Source organism: Ascidia mentula, chromosome 4, assembly GCF_947561715.1.
Source record: "Ascidia mentula chromosome 4, kaAscMent1.1, whole genome shotgun sequence".
In the NCBI taxonomy this organism is placed as follows: domain Eukaryota; kingdom Metazoa; phylum Chordata; class Ascidiacea; order Phlebobranchia; family Ascidiidae; genus Ascidia; species Ascidia mentula.
The window spans coordinates 21283738-21298414 of NC_138569.1; the positions used below are offsets into that span (position 1 = coordinate 21283738).

The 14677-nt window shown below is 38.1% G+C and overlaps 3 protein-coding genes across 4 annotated transcripts; 1 reads left to right on the forward strand and 2 right to left on the reverse strand.

The window, feature by feature from the left end:
- Positions 1–479: 479 nt before the first annotated feature.
- LOC145899246 (uncharacterized) lies at positions 480–3763 on the reverse strand. Its single transcript, XM_082987977.1, has 5 exons — positions 3623–3763; positions 3200–3409; positions 1882–2031; positions 1185–1364; positions 480–945 (listed from the first exon to the last, which is right to left on the reverse strand). Exons 1-5 carry the CDS (start codon positions 3720–3722, stop codon positions 722–724), a joined length of 864 nt encoding a protein of 287 aa, XP_082844103.1. The 5' UTR covers positions 3723–3763; the 3' UTR covers positions 480–721.
- Positions 3764–5909: 2146 nt separating this feature from the next.
- Positions 5910–9663, reverse strand: LOC145898698 (aladin-like). Of its 2 annotated transcripts, none has more exons than XM_082987263.1 (12): positions 9526–9663; positions 9314–9441; positions 9074–9135; positions 8931–9016; positions 8810–8856; positions 8653–8751; positions 8144–8411; positions 7663–7851; positions 7332–7513; positions 7134–7268; positions 6690–6774; positions 5910–6307 (listed from the first exon to the last, which is right to left on the reverse strand). In XM_082987263.1, the coding sequence occupies exons 1-12, from the start codon at positions 9616–9618 to the stop codon at positions 6119–6121; spliced, it is 1563 nt and encodes a 520-aa protein (XP_082843389.1). In that variant the 5' UTR covers positions 9619–9663; the 3' UTR covers positions 5910–6118. The 2 variants fall into 2 exon arrangements, with proteins under 2 accessions (XP_082843389.1, XP_082843388.1); XM_082987262.1 differs by having other exon boundaries at positions 8931–9022.
- A 435-nt stretch (positions 9664–10098) lies between these two features.
- Positions 10099–14587, forward strand: LOC145899681 (T-complex protein 1 subunit gamma-like). Its single transcript, XM_082988576.1, has 14 exons — positions 10099–10240; positions 10314–10375; positions 10469–10519; positions 10650–10809; positions 11331–11448; positions 11509–11701; positions 11998–12147; positions 12230–12362; positions 12528–12745; positions 13094–13243; positions 13384–13524; positions 13775–13906; positions 14286–14399; positions 14471–14587. The coding sequence occupies exons 1-13, from the start codon at positions 10216–10218 to the stop codon at positions 14385–14387; spliced, it is 1635 nt and encodes a 544-aa protein (XP_082844702.1). The 5' UTR covers positions 10099–10215; the 3' UTR covers positions 14388–14399; positions 14471–14587.
- Positions 14588–14677: the final 90 nt, after the last annotated feature.

Sequence of the window (14677 nt, forward strand, 5' to 3'; positions counted from 1 at the left end):
GCAACATATAACAACAGCACCTTCCAAAACAACAATCAACCCATTCCATGTCACAAGGGAGCATTGAAAACGAACAATCGTTACATTGTGACAATGTCAGCAACAGGCAATTGTGGGACGTTTAGTTGGAGTCGGAATTTTCTTACCGCAAAGATTTAGGGGTTTAACATTTACCCTCTAGTAAGCCTAGTAGCAGAGACTGGAAATTTTGACGCACATCTGTTCCAAATTTTTGACCTTCAGGAGAGATTTGCGCAAACAAGAATTTTATTGTTCAGAAAAATTTTCGAAGCAAAAAAATGAAATTGACGTTTTTTGCAGAGGAAATACCCAAACATAGTATTTCATTTCAAAACATGTTTCACAGCCGTGTCAATACGAAACCACTACACAGAGTCATTTAATTGATTTCTTTCACGTTTTGTGTGTATTCGTTTCAATTAATTGTGAAAAACAAACCGTTTTGAGGTTTGCTGTTACCGAAACCAAGGTGTTTTTATTTCCGCGCACAATGTTCTCCTACCTCAAAAAACACAAACAGGAATGGGCAAAAAACACAAACAGGTTGTTACAAAGTTGAAAAAAAATCGCACCACACAACGTGGGGAAGTCCGGCAAATGACAAGCGGTTACGAAAACAAGAAAGCGTCAAAATTTAAACTTAATAGACCAACATTGGTCATCGTTCGTTTTGTTTAAATAGCTTCGTTTTCACGGGATGTCACAGACATATGGCCATCCCTGTGACGTCACAAGAGCACGTAGTGTTGCCAAAGCAAGCACTCTGCTGTCCACTAGCGGCCACATGACAATTTACATAGCACGTGTTGAGACAAACTGGTCGCTGGCTGCCATCCTCCGCACAGGAGCAAAATCCATTTTGTAAACCGATGTTATGAGAAAGGCATTTCTTTGTTGACCCGCACGAAGAGAAACAGGAAAAATCTGTTGATATCAGTTTTTACAACGTTTGTGAAACCAACAAACGTGTTGGAAGAAGGAAGTAATGTTTTATCACACAAAAATTTAAATCTTTTTTAATTTCCCCAAAATGCAAAATTTTGGTTCAATTTAATTCAGCATTTACAGTTCACAAATATGATATTACTTGTTGATCAGCGCTGGACCCACTAGACTCATATCGCGTAAAGGTTTTTTTTTTCTTGGCTACAAGTTGGCCTTACTTGGAAGCGGTGTCAGAAAATTGGTCTGTCCGGATGCAACCGATACACCGTAGCTCTCGAGTGGCATCTTGCGGTAAGCGACCACAAAGTACATCTTCTGCATGGTAGAGTTAAGCGTGACAAGCCGAACTACACAACCAAGCGAGATGGCTCGAGGATCAAGGATGGCTTGATAGTTTTCTGTAACAATGAGAAGGTGGTTGGTGAGGAAACTTAAATCTTAATCTGCACGAAATCCCTGACACGTGAGTTTATGGGCACGTATTACATTCGAACAAGCGCTTAATTCAAAACACCGTTCATACTGCATAAGCCAGTGCTTCCCAATCTTTTTCAGTTCGCGACCCACTTTTAATGCAAGTTTTATTGTGCGACCCACAATGAGATATGTGCATAACTGTTACGTAATTATAATGCAATAATTTCGTGATCTAATAGAAAACTGTAACGTTTAGAAATGCTTCGCGACCCACCTGAAATAGCTTCGCGACCCACTGGTTGGGAAGCAATGGTATAAGCAATACAGTCAATCATGTTATATAAATAGCAGCATGCAGGGCCACTGTTTCGACCTGATAGGTCTCATCAGTGCAGTTACGATGTGACTTACAACGATCTTCTCAGCTAAATAGCCAAGCAAGATTTACACCGTTTATATTTCAACTTCCTTCTTTAGATTGTCATTGATAATATTTACCTCCAGCGTTACTGGGATCGAACACACCGGATAGATACCACTGACGTAACGACGTTGAGATCTCCACCGCCACGATATCTTCAATGTTACGACGACGCCGGTTTTGGTAAATCTGCACATTCCGCGATTCGAAAACGTAACTCAGTTCGTCTGTAAAATGTGTCAGGATTAAACGGTGGACATATATGTCACTGTGTAATCGTTCGTGTACAAGTATGCTGAACATTGTCTGGCAGACGTTTTGAAAACTGCTGTGCCCAGCGCCAACAACAGCAAGCACAACCAAGATATTTCACCAAAATTTAAAAGCACGTTTCGGATTATTTTTTGGCAAACAATATTTTCCTTGATAAAAAACACTCTAAAATACCAAGGTAAATATTTGTGGGATTATTTTGCATATTTCTTTCCGCCGAATAGTTGATCGCGTTTAGTTTCTTTGTGACCGTATTTAGAGCGCATTATAAACTTGTAAAACCAGTTGATAGGGAATATTACATTGATCAGATATCCGAAGGGAAACCATTTTATGCAGAAAATTACCCTTTGGTTTTTTGGTCATGGCGGATAATTTAACAGACGCCGGTAAACCAACTCGATGTAACAAATAACTTAATCGCCCACTGGGCGCCTGCAACGTTAACGATGTGGTAAAGACAACTTTCTTCCCACGAGCAATCCCTGTTGATTCCTCTACAGAATGAGCCATCCGAACCGATTAACAATCTTTGCGTCTGCCCCAACGTGTTCTCTGATGTTATCTCGCATCACGCCATGACTTTTGCGCTCTTCGGATGCCGTTTATTTAGGGCGGGGCCTGTTTTGACGCCGTTTTAACGTTTCGCTCTCACGTGATTTGTCACGCGTTATTTTAAATCGTTGAATCTCGCTTGGGGTTGAATACTTTGCTTGACTGAAAAACTATTGATATTCTTACTGTAACTGAACACGATTCTTTGGGGTTTGTTAATTTTTACCTCACAAGCGGCGTGGAAACATTTCATTCTGCAGAAATCAGACAGTTTTCTTACTCAAGACCAATACATTTCGATAAAAGAAGCATCGTCAGTGTCTAATTTAAATATACCCACTGTCGGTTCATGTTTATATTGTTTAGCTTAAGCAATCGTTCATCAAAAAAAGAAGATCCTGTTATTATACGTTTTTTTTTGTAAGATACAAAATCGGCTAAACAATGTTTAACGATAAAAAATGTATTTTCCTATATTCTAAAATAAATGCGATGCAGATTTGCGCCGCCGTTACTGGGAAGTCTCTCATTTAAGTGCGTACGTGGGCTGTATATATAAATATGCACCTTCTTTGAAGTATCGTTTGGCGAGGTCGCTGTAGACAAACGGGAAGTTGCTGTACATGAGATGGATCGCACGACTGTCGGCCAGAGCGACGAAGAATTCGCCCCATTCAAGAGGTGGAAGACCATGAACTTTCCTGATGTCGTTGTGTACTTTATGGCAGACGATCTCGTGTAGAGCAAGCGAGCGGTTCGGAAATAGATCCATGATTTCTGAAAAATTAATTTCTGTTCTTAAAACCTTTTTTACTAAGACAAAAACACAATTTACGAATACAAAACAACACGAGAAGAATAAGCAAAGAAAATATTGCTTAGTTGTAATTTCTTTTTTGCAATGTGTGTTTATATTTTGAGTCTTCTTACTTTTTCGTGCAAAACGCGAGAGGATGCAGCGTCACAAACTAAATATTCATTTTATCTCACCTTCCAGTCGTGCAGTTGTAATATTGCTGGTGGAATCGTTGCTACTTGATGCAAACTTCACAATGCAGGAACATAAAATGGCGATGAACAACGGCTTCATCCTTAGTGTGTATTAACTTGCAGCTATATTAAATCTCCTACATCCAGTCTTTCTAACTTTCAAACGCACATAAACCTTAACAAGATTTCATGGATTTCAAAGACGTCAGGCTTAGGAAAATAAATTTTGTGACAAACGAAAAAATGTTTAAATTTTTTTGCACTTTTTAAATTTTAAGATTCATCCACTGAATATTATCCACATTCGTATTTTTTTTAGCGCAACAATAACAAAATCAAACGTTCCAAAATGCAAACATATTCGATTGACATTGATGTTTTAAACTCCAAAAGAACACCATAAATACTCAAGACCCCGTTAAAGACACGGCGACCGATGCAGGAAATACATTTGAGCATATCGTGATCATGTATTCGAATTTTAGGTTTAACCCGGGTTCCCTTTTTTTCTGGTGGAGGGCTTTACGGGCGAAAAAATCGTATAAGGTTTCGAATTTTAAGCTGGCGTCACGTGAGACAGGAAATCTATTTGTCCGCAGACAGAAAACTCATCGGAGTTTTTAAAGCACTTCTCCTTCTGTTTACTGCGTCTCTAATCCAAGGAAAAGATTGACGTCCTTTCGTGAAGTATATTTCACAAAGTTATGACACGCGACAATGTTGCATATTGCAATGAACCATCAAACAAGGATCGTCAACGATTATATTTATGATGCTAATTGGCCACTTTTTGACAAGAAGTAATGCTATTTCAAAATTACAATAGGATACCGTATATTTAGTACAACAAATTTCAAAATCTTTGAAAATTTTAAAAGAGGCATTTGTGAACGGAACAAACAGTAAAATCCACTGACTCTTTATTTTATTTCAAACTTTGGGCAGCCTTTTTGTTCTCAGAATTGTAACTAGCTCCTTAAACTCCTTATAAAATGCAAACTGTTTTTTTTTTAATTTGTTACATTTCCGCATCATATCCGTCAGCGCATCCTTGAGGCCTCCGCCTGGGGCTCTTCCTGTCCGTCTTCTCGATTTCAACGATAGTTTACAAACATACAAGGTGTGTCTGAACATTATCGTCTTACAGCCACTTGCTGATGTTATGAATAATCCACTTAAAACTGACTCTTTTGCTCTCGTCCATCTTAAAACGCTTGAAATGGTCACGTTTGGAAATATCAAAAACCGTGCACTCCTTTCCGAACTTTACGTAAAAAGGTCACGCTAAAAAGATAAGCTGAAGACCGAAATGAAATCTCTTTTAATGAAGTTAATGCGCTTTTTTCATTTACTCTGTATATTTTTGCGGACAGTTCACATCAGAGTCAGTACTAAAACATACGTCAAACACTGCTTACAGTATTTTATAATCTGACTGCAAATACTGTTCCCGTGCAACTTCGTCTGTTCTTCTCATAACTCAGTAAAACGAAGGTTGAATTCCCGCATATATCCTGCAATCCCTCGGTAAAGTATTTGGTTTTCTTCATGACGATTGCCTCGACATTCGACGATAATAAAAATTTTCAAAAACACTCAGAAATATTTCCATACGTGTTACTCTGGTGGCTCAAGGATGTGACTTACCGTTAAATTTGAATTAAATTACGCGTTGTGCGTCAAGTTAAATTTGAGCCTGTGGCGATTTTATGATGGAAGCGAAATTATATGTTGCTGCAGAATATGTTTCTTATACAACTACGTATTAAATGCTTTTTCGCTGATTTAAAAAACAAGATCGCCCTGCTTCACTATTTGCTGACTCATGCCTGGAAACTCATTAACCTTTAAATTCTGTCTGCGCTCCAGAAAATGCCAAAGCGCATTTAGGAATGTCAGAGGAAAGGCACAATTTCCTGGTAAAACATTTTTCCCAACCAAATCTCCACTTGTAATCTCGTCTCGAGTTAAACCGCCCCAACACTAGAACTGGATATGTGGACGATCCGGACTGCGGCGACTGATTAAGATCGAACTCAGACCACTACGCATTGCTGGGAAGGGCTTGGTCGTGTCATATTAATGCCAAATGTCTGAAATTATTCCGCCTACAGCTGATTCCCGGCGCAAGCGACGATTAAAAATACTTTCACGTGATGCAACATCGCAACGGAAAAAAGACATTTCGTCGAATTTCTCTGGGTTTAGTGGAAGATTTGAATTGTTCGCACAAACAAGTAACTGTCTCTGGTCGTGAGTCATTTCGGTTCAATATAGAAGCCAGTCGCCAACGTAACAACTGTAGTTTACTTTTTTACGATAAACGCAGCTATTTGAAAAGATTTGGATTTCGCAAGAAGTCAATTATACACGGCCTCAATTAAAGTTACGCCGGAACGGTAGTGGTTTACAAATGTTTGAAGTGGCATCAAAGAAAACACAAACGGAAAAATCAGAAAATGATTGCAAAATAGAACATCCCCAAGGGGAATATTGTCATGACGTAATACCGCTGCTGACGTCATGCGGGGAACTCCACAACGACTGACTGGAGTTGAGTACCGACCGCGAGTGGGCGAAAGAGAGCTTATCGAGTGGTGACATCACGGGTTTCCAGGCTACCGATTTGCGATCGTTACGCTTGAAGTACATTGGAACATAGGTGACACGACCATCCGAATAACACTGTCAACGTAACAAGAAATTAACACGTGTGCGATGTAAGCAAGTGGTTACGTCAAGGATTCGTCTCACGAATTAAAGAAAGTTTCAAAAAAACTATGTTAAATAAAATATTTAAACTTAAACAAGACAGCATGTAGATTAAATCAATTTGAAAAATGGCTGTTTAAAGCCAGCAGTCAAAGAAATAAAAGTATTTATCCTTTAACACTGCACGAATTGTGTTTTTTATCAAGCGATTTTTATTCCGCTTTAAAAGTAATTTTTGGAATATTTTTTAAAACTATCGTCTTGAAATTTCGGTCGTTATGTCAACATAATCAATGTCGCTTGCTATTTGTTTGCAACTACCAAAAGTAAATGTATGGATTTAAGCTATTCTTACCACAGTCAAACAAGCTCCCAGGTCGTAGTTAGGTTTGAATGTGATGAACGTCGGAGAAACTTCACCATCTCCTGTTATGTTTCCCCTGAAACGAAAACCAACATATTAGGGTGGGTTTCCACCAGGGTGGGGAATAATTTTAGAACATGTGGTTAACAGCTAAGCTGGTTAGCCCAGGGTCGTGAGTTCAAACCTCACCGGAAGCTTGTTTTTTCAGATCGGTCCGAAAATTAGCTGACCCAGCTTGGCTGTAATGACCCCAATGACCACGATACGATAGGTATGATCGTCAAGTAAGGGCCTGCGCAGTGGGGCGGTTCTGCCTTGTCACGCGATAGCACCAAACACTTCAACGTTTTTTCAAAAACTGACAATAATGCCGACTTTTGAGCGAAAAACATACAAAAAAAACAATAAGATATGCTTGGCCAGAAAAAAACTCACCGAAATGTGAGCGTGAAAACAGGATGTGACGACACAGAAAACAGAGCGACCACGTGACTCCTGGGGTCATCGGGGTGGAACATGATCGCTAGTCTCTCGCCAGTCTCATCCCACGCCATGGAGTGAATGTAATTTCTATGAAACGATATTTTATTCATGAAACAATCTCCTTCCTAAAACTATGGAGTTTCTTCAAACCTTTTTACGTCACTTTCCGCTTCGTCGTCTGAGGTCAAATCCAACACCACAACAGCGTTCTTTGACCCGTCCACTGCAGGTCCAACACTCTGCTGGGAATCCCCAAACGTGAGTGAATATACTCGGGGATCTCCCAGAAGGGAGAATAGCAATACAGAACCGTCGGGATTCCAGGAAGACGCCTGAACGATGATCGATACAGCAATGATTTAATCATATGATGTTATTCTTTTTGTTTACAGAAAAACGAACAACAAAACAGGACTTCACAATAGGCTGCCAACGAGTTTGCAGAAAGTTTTAATTTTATTTGTTCAGAATTTGAACATACTTGAACTCTGGCTGAGAGGTTTGACCACCTTTCATTTGTCCATGTGGAACTTTCAAATACACGAAATGATGTAGAAGGGGTGGCAACCAGCACTTTGCTGCCCTCCGGTGAAAAGAGAAGTCTTGATACTCCACCACTTGTTGTCACATGTTGTAATACTTGGTGCTTCCTGTGGCTGACATTCCAAACCTTTTTTCAAAGAAATAATTTATTTCTTGCCAACAATTAATTATACCTGACCGACATGGAATGAGTTTTTTGCACAATACAAAATTGTGGCGAAAATTTTCCCTGTAACAACCTAAAATTGAGTGTTCTTCTGTCCCAAAAATAAAGAGATTCTATTTACAAAACTTACCACAAACAAAGCAGATCTTTGTATGATATAATTATGTGGTCACAATTTTAGTTTTAGCAGCCTGAAATCTCCTTTTAGTGTTCTCCTATGCCAAGCTAAAGAGATTCTAATAAAAAAGCTTACCACAATGGCGGTGCTGAGGGCTGAACAAGCAAACAACAAATCAAATCCATGTGGACTCCATGATAAGGATGTTACCGGACTGTGGCCTCCATATGACAGAACTTGCACAGCTCCAGTGGAGGGCCTTGTTGACAGGGAAGTTGGGTCAATTGTCCAAATAAGAATAGCAGTTTGCGTTCCGACCGCAAGAATGGAAGCACACAATGGTTTCCATTTCAGTTCGGTGATGTTACGCTGCAGCTTGTGTTTCAGCATAGGGACTGTTTCACTGTTTGAAATATATACAGGATTTAGCCACATATAAACGGCAATGCAATAAGATTGCAGCATTCCGATTGCAGTGAAATAAATGTCACACAAAAGTACATTAAAAATAAAGTCTTGTTTTAACTTGTTTTCATTCTTTACTGTGTTATTGATTTAATAGTTAGTTTATATACAGTTAAAGACTAATTAATATTTTATAAATCCCTTCATAATTAGTGAGAAATGCATCATAACATAGGGACCTGTCACAGTAGTACACTCTGATTGTGTCATCCTTAAGAGCCACTGCAAACTTGTTTGCTTTGGAATGCCATTCTAAATATCGTATGGGACTCTCCAACCTGGATACAATACCTAGTTAGAATCCTAACTTGGTTTTAACTTTGGTTACACAATTACCAGTTACTGTTCTGAGAAAAAGACTGGAGAATTTCATCATTGGAAAGCTACAAAAGAGAAGATTAAACTTTACTGACATCTGTTAGTTACCAAAGACAAAATAGCTGCATTTTTTGTTTACCTTCAGGTGAGGAAAGAAAGTTAACTGCATTCCTCCAAACCATCGAAGGGACATCAACAAGTATTGGCAAGATGATTTTAGAAGACCTGGAACTAAATTGAATTTTTAATAACAATTGTTTTTGATTAAAGTTTGTTGGTCACCATTTTCATTTCTTTCATCACTGCATATTTCATTCAAGGCTCCAATTAAACCATGGCCAAACCTGTAAATAAATGATTGACAGTCATAAAACATATGGAAAATGTTAAAACAAAACATTTAATAGCTTGCATGGATAGCAATCATTTTCATGAGAAGGTTCTGATCAGGAAAAAGTTATACAAACAATTGATTTATTGTAACAAAATCTAATTTGAAAGTTACTGCACAAGTCAATAAACCATGCTGATTGAAGTCTCTGCCAAAATGTTTCGTCATGTTCCAAAAATGCTGACTGTGCACTTTCACAAGTCACTGCAGACCTTCTCAAGCTTTCAGAAGTCACGCGGACTTCGGGAAATGATGAAACCTGTTCATTAAGCGACATGATTATTGTCAGTGCTAACAAATGTGTATATTTTAAATGGACATCAGGTAATATGCAAAATCGGACCTGTCCATCCAGCAAGATATCTCCTTGAAAGGAATGCTCACTTACTAACTCTCCATTTAATTCGCATATCGTTTGATTGACTTCCGACGACATGCTGGATTTTTATTACTTGAATCGCTAAAGAAAACTTTGAAAAATACAAACGAAAATTTATTCCTATTTGGGAATTTACCTTTACCGCGAAAAGTTATATTCACCCGCCTTGGGAAATTCAGAATCAAAATGAGAAAATTTTACGACATCATAACGTAGCAAATATAAATTTGAGAAGATTGAAAGTTTGTTTAGTTGAGTTAATATTAATAGGTTTAATTTCTTTGTACGTGTTTAAATATGTTTAACAGAAGTGAACCTGAAAAAAGCCAAGTATTAATAAGTTTTTTTTCTTAGCGTCCGTAGTCACACTTTTTATTTTTGTAATAAACTATTTAAATTGATAAATAAACATTATTTCGGCTATAACGTACTTCCTCATTATGATCAAGATATTCTTTTCATTTTCATGAACCAGTGTTGTGGTTGTTTACCACTCGGGAAAGTTCGGAACAAATCGTTGACGGTTTGTCACGTGGTTTGGCGGCTCCGAAATTCAACGTGGGTTTGTAAAAATCTAGAAGGATCTGTGGGTGCCTAGCAGCAAATCGCAAAAGAAACAGCAACTCAGTCTAACAGCAAACCAGTATCAGGAAAATGTCGGCACCAATCTTAGTTTTGAGTAAGTTTCATTGTCTTGATGTCCATATGTATATATATCGTGGTTTATGTGACTAACAGTGTTTTACGTTTAGATCAAAATTCCAAGCGTGAAACTGGAAGAAAAGTTCAAATCGGAAATGTTAACGCTGCGAAGGTATTTTTCACAAATATAGCATTCTGGATTTTACTGCATTTTTTCCTTCTGCTTTGTAAAAATGGGGATTTAACATAACCTTGTTTTTTATAGACTATTGCTGATGTCATTCGGACATGTCTTGGACCACGTTCAATGCTTAAGGTAAGTGACAAACTCTCTTGAAGTTGCACTGTGTCCCACTTTAACATACTCTGAATTTAATTGGATATGAAAAATATGAAAGGAACTTTCTACTATTTCCTTCATCATAGAAATTTTTTGTTTGTAAAAGATGTTGATGGACCCGATGGGTGGAATTGTGATGACAAACGATGGAAACGCGATCCTCAGAGAAATCACAGTGCAACATCCAGCTGCTAAGACTATGATTGAAATCAGCAGAACACAGGATGAAGAAGTTGGTGATGGAACAACGTCTGTTATCATTCTTGGTAAAAATGATTGTGCTTGATTGTCCAGAGCAGTGCTTCCCAACCTTTTTTAGTTCGCGACCCACTTTTAATGCAAGTTTTATTGTGCGACCCACAATGAGATATGACCAAACGAATGAAAAACAATTTAATGAGAAAAGAAACAATGTATACACATGCAATTTACTATTAATGCGAACATTTAGAAATGCTTCGCTACCCACCTGAAGTAACTTTGCAACCCACTGGTTGGGAAGCACTGGTCTAGAGAATGTGAGATTCCTAACTGTTTGTCCTCAATTTACCCTCTGGCAGTTGTAAAGACAAAATTTACCCCTAGGTTATTATGGGTTCACAATACTGTTCTGTGAAGCTTTTATGTTTTGATGGTAAGTTAGTTGCTTCAAGCAAATGTTTTCTTTGCGGAATACCTTTTCTGATAGCCTGTGAATTGAAGTTATATCAATTTTTTTTTTGTGAAAATTTTTTTTGTCATTTGTTTCGTAATTTCGTTGTTATTAATGAGTGTGAATTAATTTTAGCTGGTGAGATGATGTCTGCTGCAGAGCAATTCCTTCAACAGAAAATGCATCCAACTGTGATAATCGCTGCGTACCGAAAAGCACTCGATGATATGCAAAGTTTCCTCACTGAGCTGAGGTACCAGTAATGTTTGCCTGGTCGTAACCAATACTTGAGTTGTATTTCTTTTGCTTGTAGTGTTGAAATTGATGTGAAACAAGCTGAAGAAATGAGGAAAATTGTAAAGAGCGCAATTGGGACTAAGTTTATTAACAAGTGGGCAGAACTGGCATGCGATATGGCAATCAAATCTGTAAGCACTGTTTCAGTGGAAAATACGAGTACGGGACGCAGAGAAATTGACATCAAGCGATATGCCAAAGTGGAAAAAGTATGTTTTTCAGTTTAATTGCTAAAGTTATAATGGACATGTTTACTTAACCTATTACTGTGAAAAAATCTTGTGTATGCATTGCCTCACATTAACCCATCAATTGTGACAATGGTTTTGACTGATCAAATAAGATAAATATATATCATTTTGTACATAATTGAGACGGTCATAAAAGACTGCAAGAATCAGCATGTGCTGCTTAGTGTTGACTTACAGTATGATGTTTAAGCTGATGCTAGTCATCTGCTGATCTTCATGTATTTCCTGAATATTTTACACTCATTTCTTATCAGGTACCTGGTGGTACACTGGAAGACTCTGAAGTTTTGAATGGAGTAATGTTGAACAAGGATGTCACTCATCCTGGCATGCGGAGGAGGATCGAGAATCCTCGGATCTTGCTCCTGGATTGCTCCCTGGAATATCAGAAGGGAGAAAGTCAGGTAAAAAAATAATTAAGTGAAAGTTTTCGGAAAAAAAACACAATGACGTTCCGCATGATGAATATAATTATTTGAATTTTAGACTGATATGGAATTGAGCAAAGATATTGATTTTGAGAAAGTGCTCCAAATGGAAGAAGACTATGTCCGCAGGATTACATCTGAGATAATAAGTTTCAAACCAGATCTTGTTTTCACTGAAAAGGGAATTTCAGGTCTGCATTGCTTTAGCTACACTTTTGTTTCTTACAATTTTGAGTTTTGTTAGTTGGTCTTCAGTTGAAAGATTGATTAACATTGTGTATTGACTGTTACAAGACACAACCTTTAGTATTATTTCCTCACATTATTCCTAATTTTTGTTTTCTTTCTGTTTCCAGACCTTGCCCAGTATTTTCTCTCGAAAGCCAACATCACAGCTATCAGAAGAGTGCGCAAGTCTGATAATAATAGAATCGCTCGTGCTTGCGGAGGAACTGTATGTTCAAGAACAGATGAGATTAGAACGGAAGATATCGGTACTGGAGCGGGGCTTTTTGAAATTAAGAAATTCGGTGATGAGTATTTCACATTTATCACCAAATGTCAAGACCCCAAGGTTTGTTTGTTTCCGTATTTGGATGAACTTGAAATAAGTGACAAGCTAAATTTGCACACTACTGTAGATTCTATTTAATAAGGCTGAAACTGATAATTACCATCGCTTGGTGAAATCAATATTTCTGTCTTAAAAAATTTAAAAGTGAACCCTGATTTTTTTAATCACAACATTTTCAGAATAACACATTTTTTTTCAAATTGTCATTTGCAGAGACTAAAGTATTGTTGTAGTTAAGACAGCAATATGTGATATATTGTTCAACATGCAGAATGCAATTACTGCAACTACCTGTTTATTACATCTGGTTTGTAATGTCTGCTAATAAGACCTGTGTTATTAATACAGGCTTGCACTATTCTGCTGAGGGGAGCAAGCAAGGATATTCTCATGGAAGTCGAGAGAAACCTACAAGATGCGATGCAGGTTGCTCGTAATGTCATGATCAATCCAAGACTGGTTCCAGGTGGTGGCGCTGTGGAGATGGCTGTGGCACAGGTAAACTTAAAAACACCCCGTTGCAATAAATAAGACCTTAATTTTTATTTGACCAATTATTGCCAGCATATAAAAGCGTCTGCTAATTGTTTTTTTGTGACATGCAACAGATTGTGAATCATTTGTTTATGTTTCATCAGAAAATGAAGGAAAAATCAAAGTCAATGACTGGAGTGGAACAGTGGCCTTATCGCGCTGTAGCTGAAGCATTGGAGGTCATTCCAAGGACACTTATTCAAAACTGTGGAGCCAGCACCATTCGCACATTAACTGCACTGAGGGTAAGGTGGTACAAGTGCACTTTATTTTGAGAAATCCTTTTTTTGGAATAATTAGTATGCTAGTGGTGTGGCTATGACAATAATCATATTTTTTTACCCACACTTACGTATATTTCAAAATTTGTTGCACTGATTGATGCAAGGGATCTCTATTAGGAGAGATTTGTTTGCACCAAAGACATAACCCATGCATTACTTTTACATAAGCCCAAGCTTTTTGCAGTCATAAATATTGCAAATATCTTTTCAGGCCAAGCATGCAACTGAGGGCAACACGACTTGGGGAGTTAATGGTGAAGCAGGAGAAATTGTTGATATGAAAGCACTCGATATTTGGGAACCGTTATCAGTTAAACAACAAACTTACAAGACTGCTATGGAGGTAAACAATATCATCCCCTGCTAGTATTGGTTTGTTGAACATTGAGGTTAATTTGCTATTCCTTGGATGATGCACACCAGTGAAGCAGTGTTCCTATACTGGTTGCCCTGTTTAATGAGTGTTGTTGGTGGATATGGGAGGGATTTAGGTGTCAACTATTTCGCACATTTTTGTGAGCGGCGTGAAAATGTGGTTGATTTTCTGTTACACATGAAAGAACACCATAGCCAAGTGTTCGTAACAACAAGCAGAAAGGAAATTATAATATAACCCTTGAATGGGTTTGGTTTCTCAAGATCTTGACAAAATAGATAAAACCTTGTTCAATTTTATTGCATCAATTTTGTTGAGTACATCTGTAACGTTGCCTGTTCAACAGACGGCGATGCTTCTGCTTCGTATAGACGACATAGTTTCTGGAAGCAAGAAAGCTGAAGGAAAAGAAGGTACCGGAGCAGCGGCGCCCACTGGCGGAGAATAAAAGACGAATAACGTAGGTGGCAAACATTGGTGTTTTGTGCAGTCTTCTATTGCGTTTTTATTCATTTCGTATCCTTCATACAGGTTATCTGTTGCTGCAAAAATGCCGGTTACCATCCGAAATGTGGTCGAGAGTTCCCCACACGTGTTCGTGTCGTTTTGCATGTATTGTTGTGAAAATAAACCCATTATTTGTATTCAGTATACACGACAAACCAAAGGGTTTATAAAACGCCGTAAGCTTGAAAAAATACAGCACAAAATCCCTCTTGAAACGAGTTTAGGTACAGC

Bases quoted from the DNA above. Each gene is read 5' to 3' on its own strand.
- LOC145899681 (XM_082988576.1), top strand. From the start codon at position 10,216: ATGTCGGCACCAATCTTAGTTTTGA. The intron at 10,241-10,313 runs GTAAGTTTCATT...TTTTACGTTTAG, and splicing joins GGCACCAATCTTAGTTTTGA to ATCAAAATTCCAAGCGTGAA. The intron at 12,363-12,527 runs GTCTGCATTGCT...TTCTGTTTCCAG, and splicing joins CACTGAAAAGGGAATTTCAG to ACCTTGCCCAGTATTTTCTC.
- LOC145898698 (XM_082987262.1), bottom strand. From the start codon at position 9,618: ATGTCGTCGGAAGTCAATCAAACGATATGCGAATTAAATGGAGAGTTA. The intron at 8,752-8,809 runs GTAATTGTGTAA...TATTGTATCCAG, and splicing joins TTTTCTCAGAACAGTAACTG to GTTGGAGAGTCCCATACGAT. The intron at 7,269-7,331 runs GTTTGAAGAAAC...ATCGTTTCATAG, and splicing joins GCGGAAAGTGACGTAAAAAG to AAATTACATTCACTCCATGG.
- LOC145899246 (XM_082987977.1), bottom strand. From the start codon at position 3,722: ATGAAGCCGTTGTTCATCGCCATTTTATGTTCCTGCATTGTGAAGTTT. The intron at 3,410-3,622 runs GTGAGATAAAAT...TTAATTTTTCAG, and splicing joins TACAACTGCACGACTGGAAG to AAATCATGGATCTATTTCCG. The intron at 1,365-1,881 runs GTAAATATTATC...TCATTGTTACAG, and splicing joins CGATCCCAGTAACGCTGGAG to AAAACTATCAAGCCATCCTT.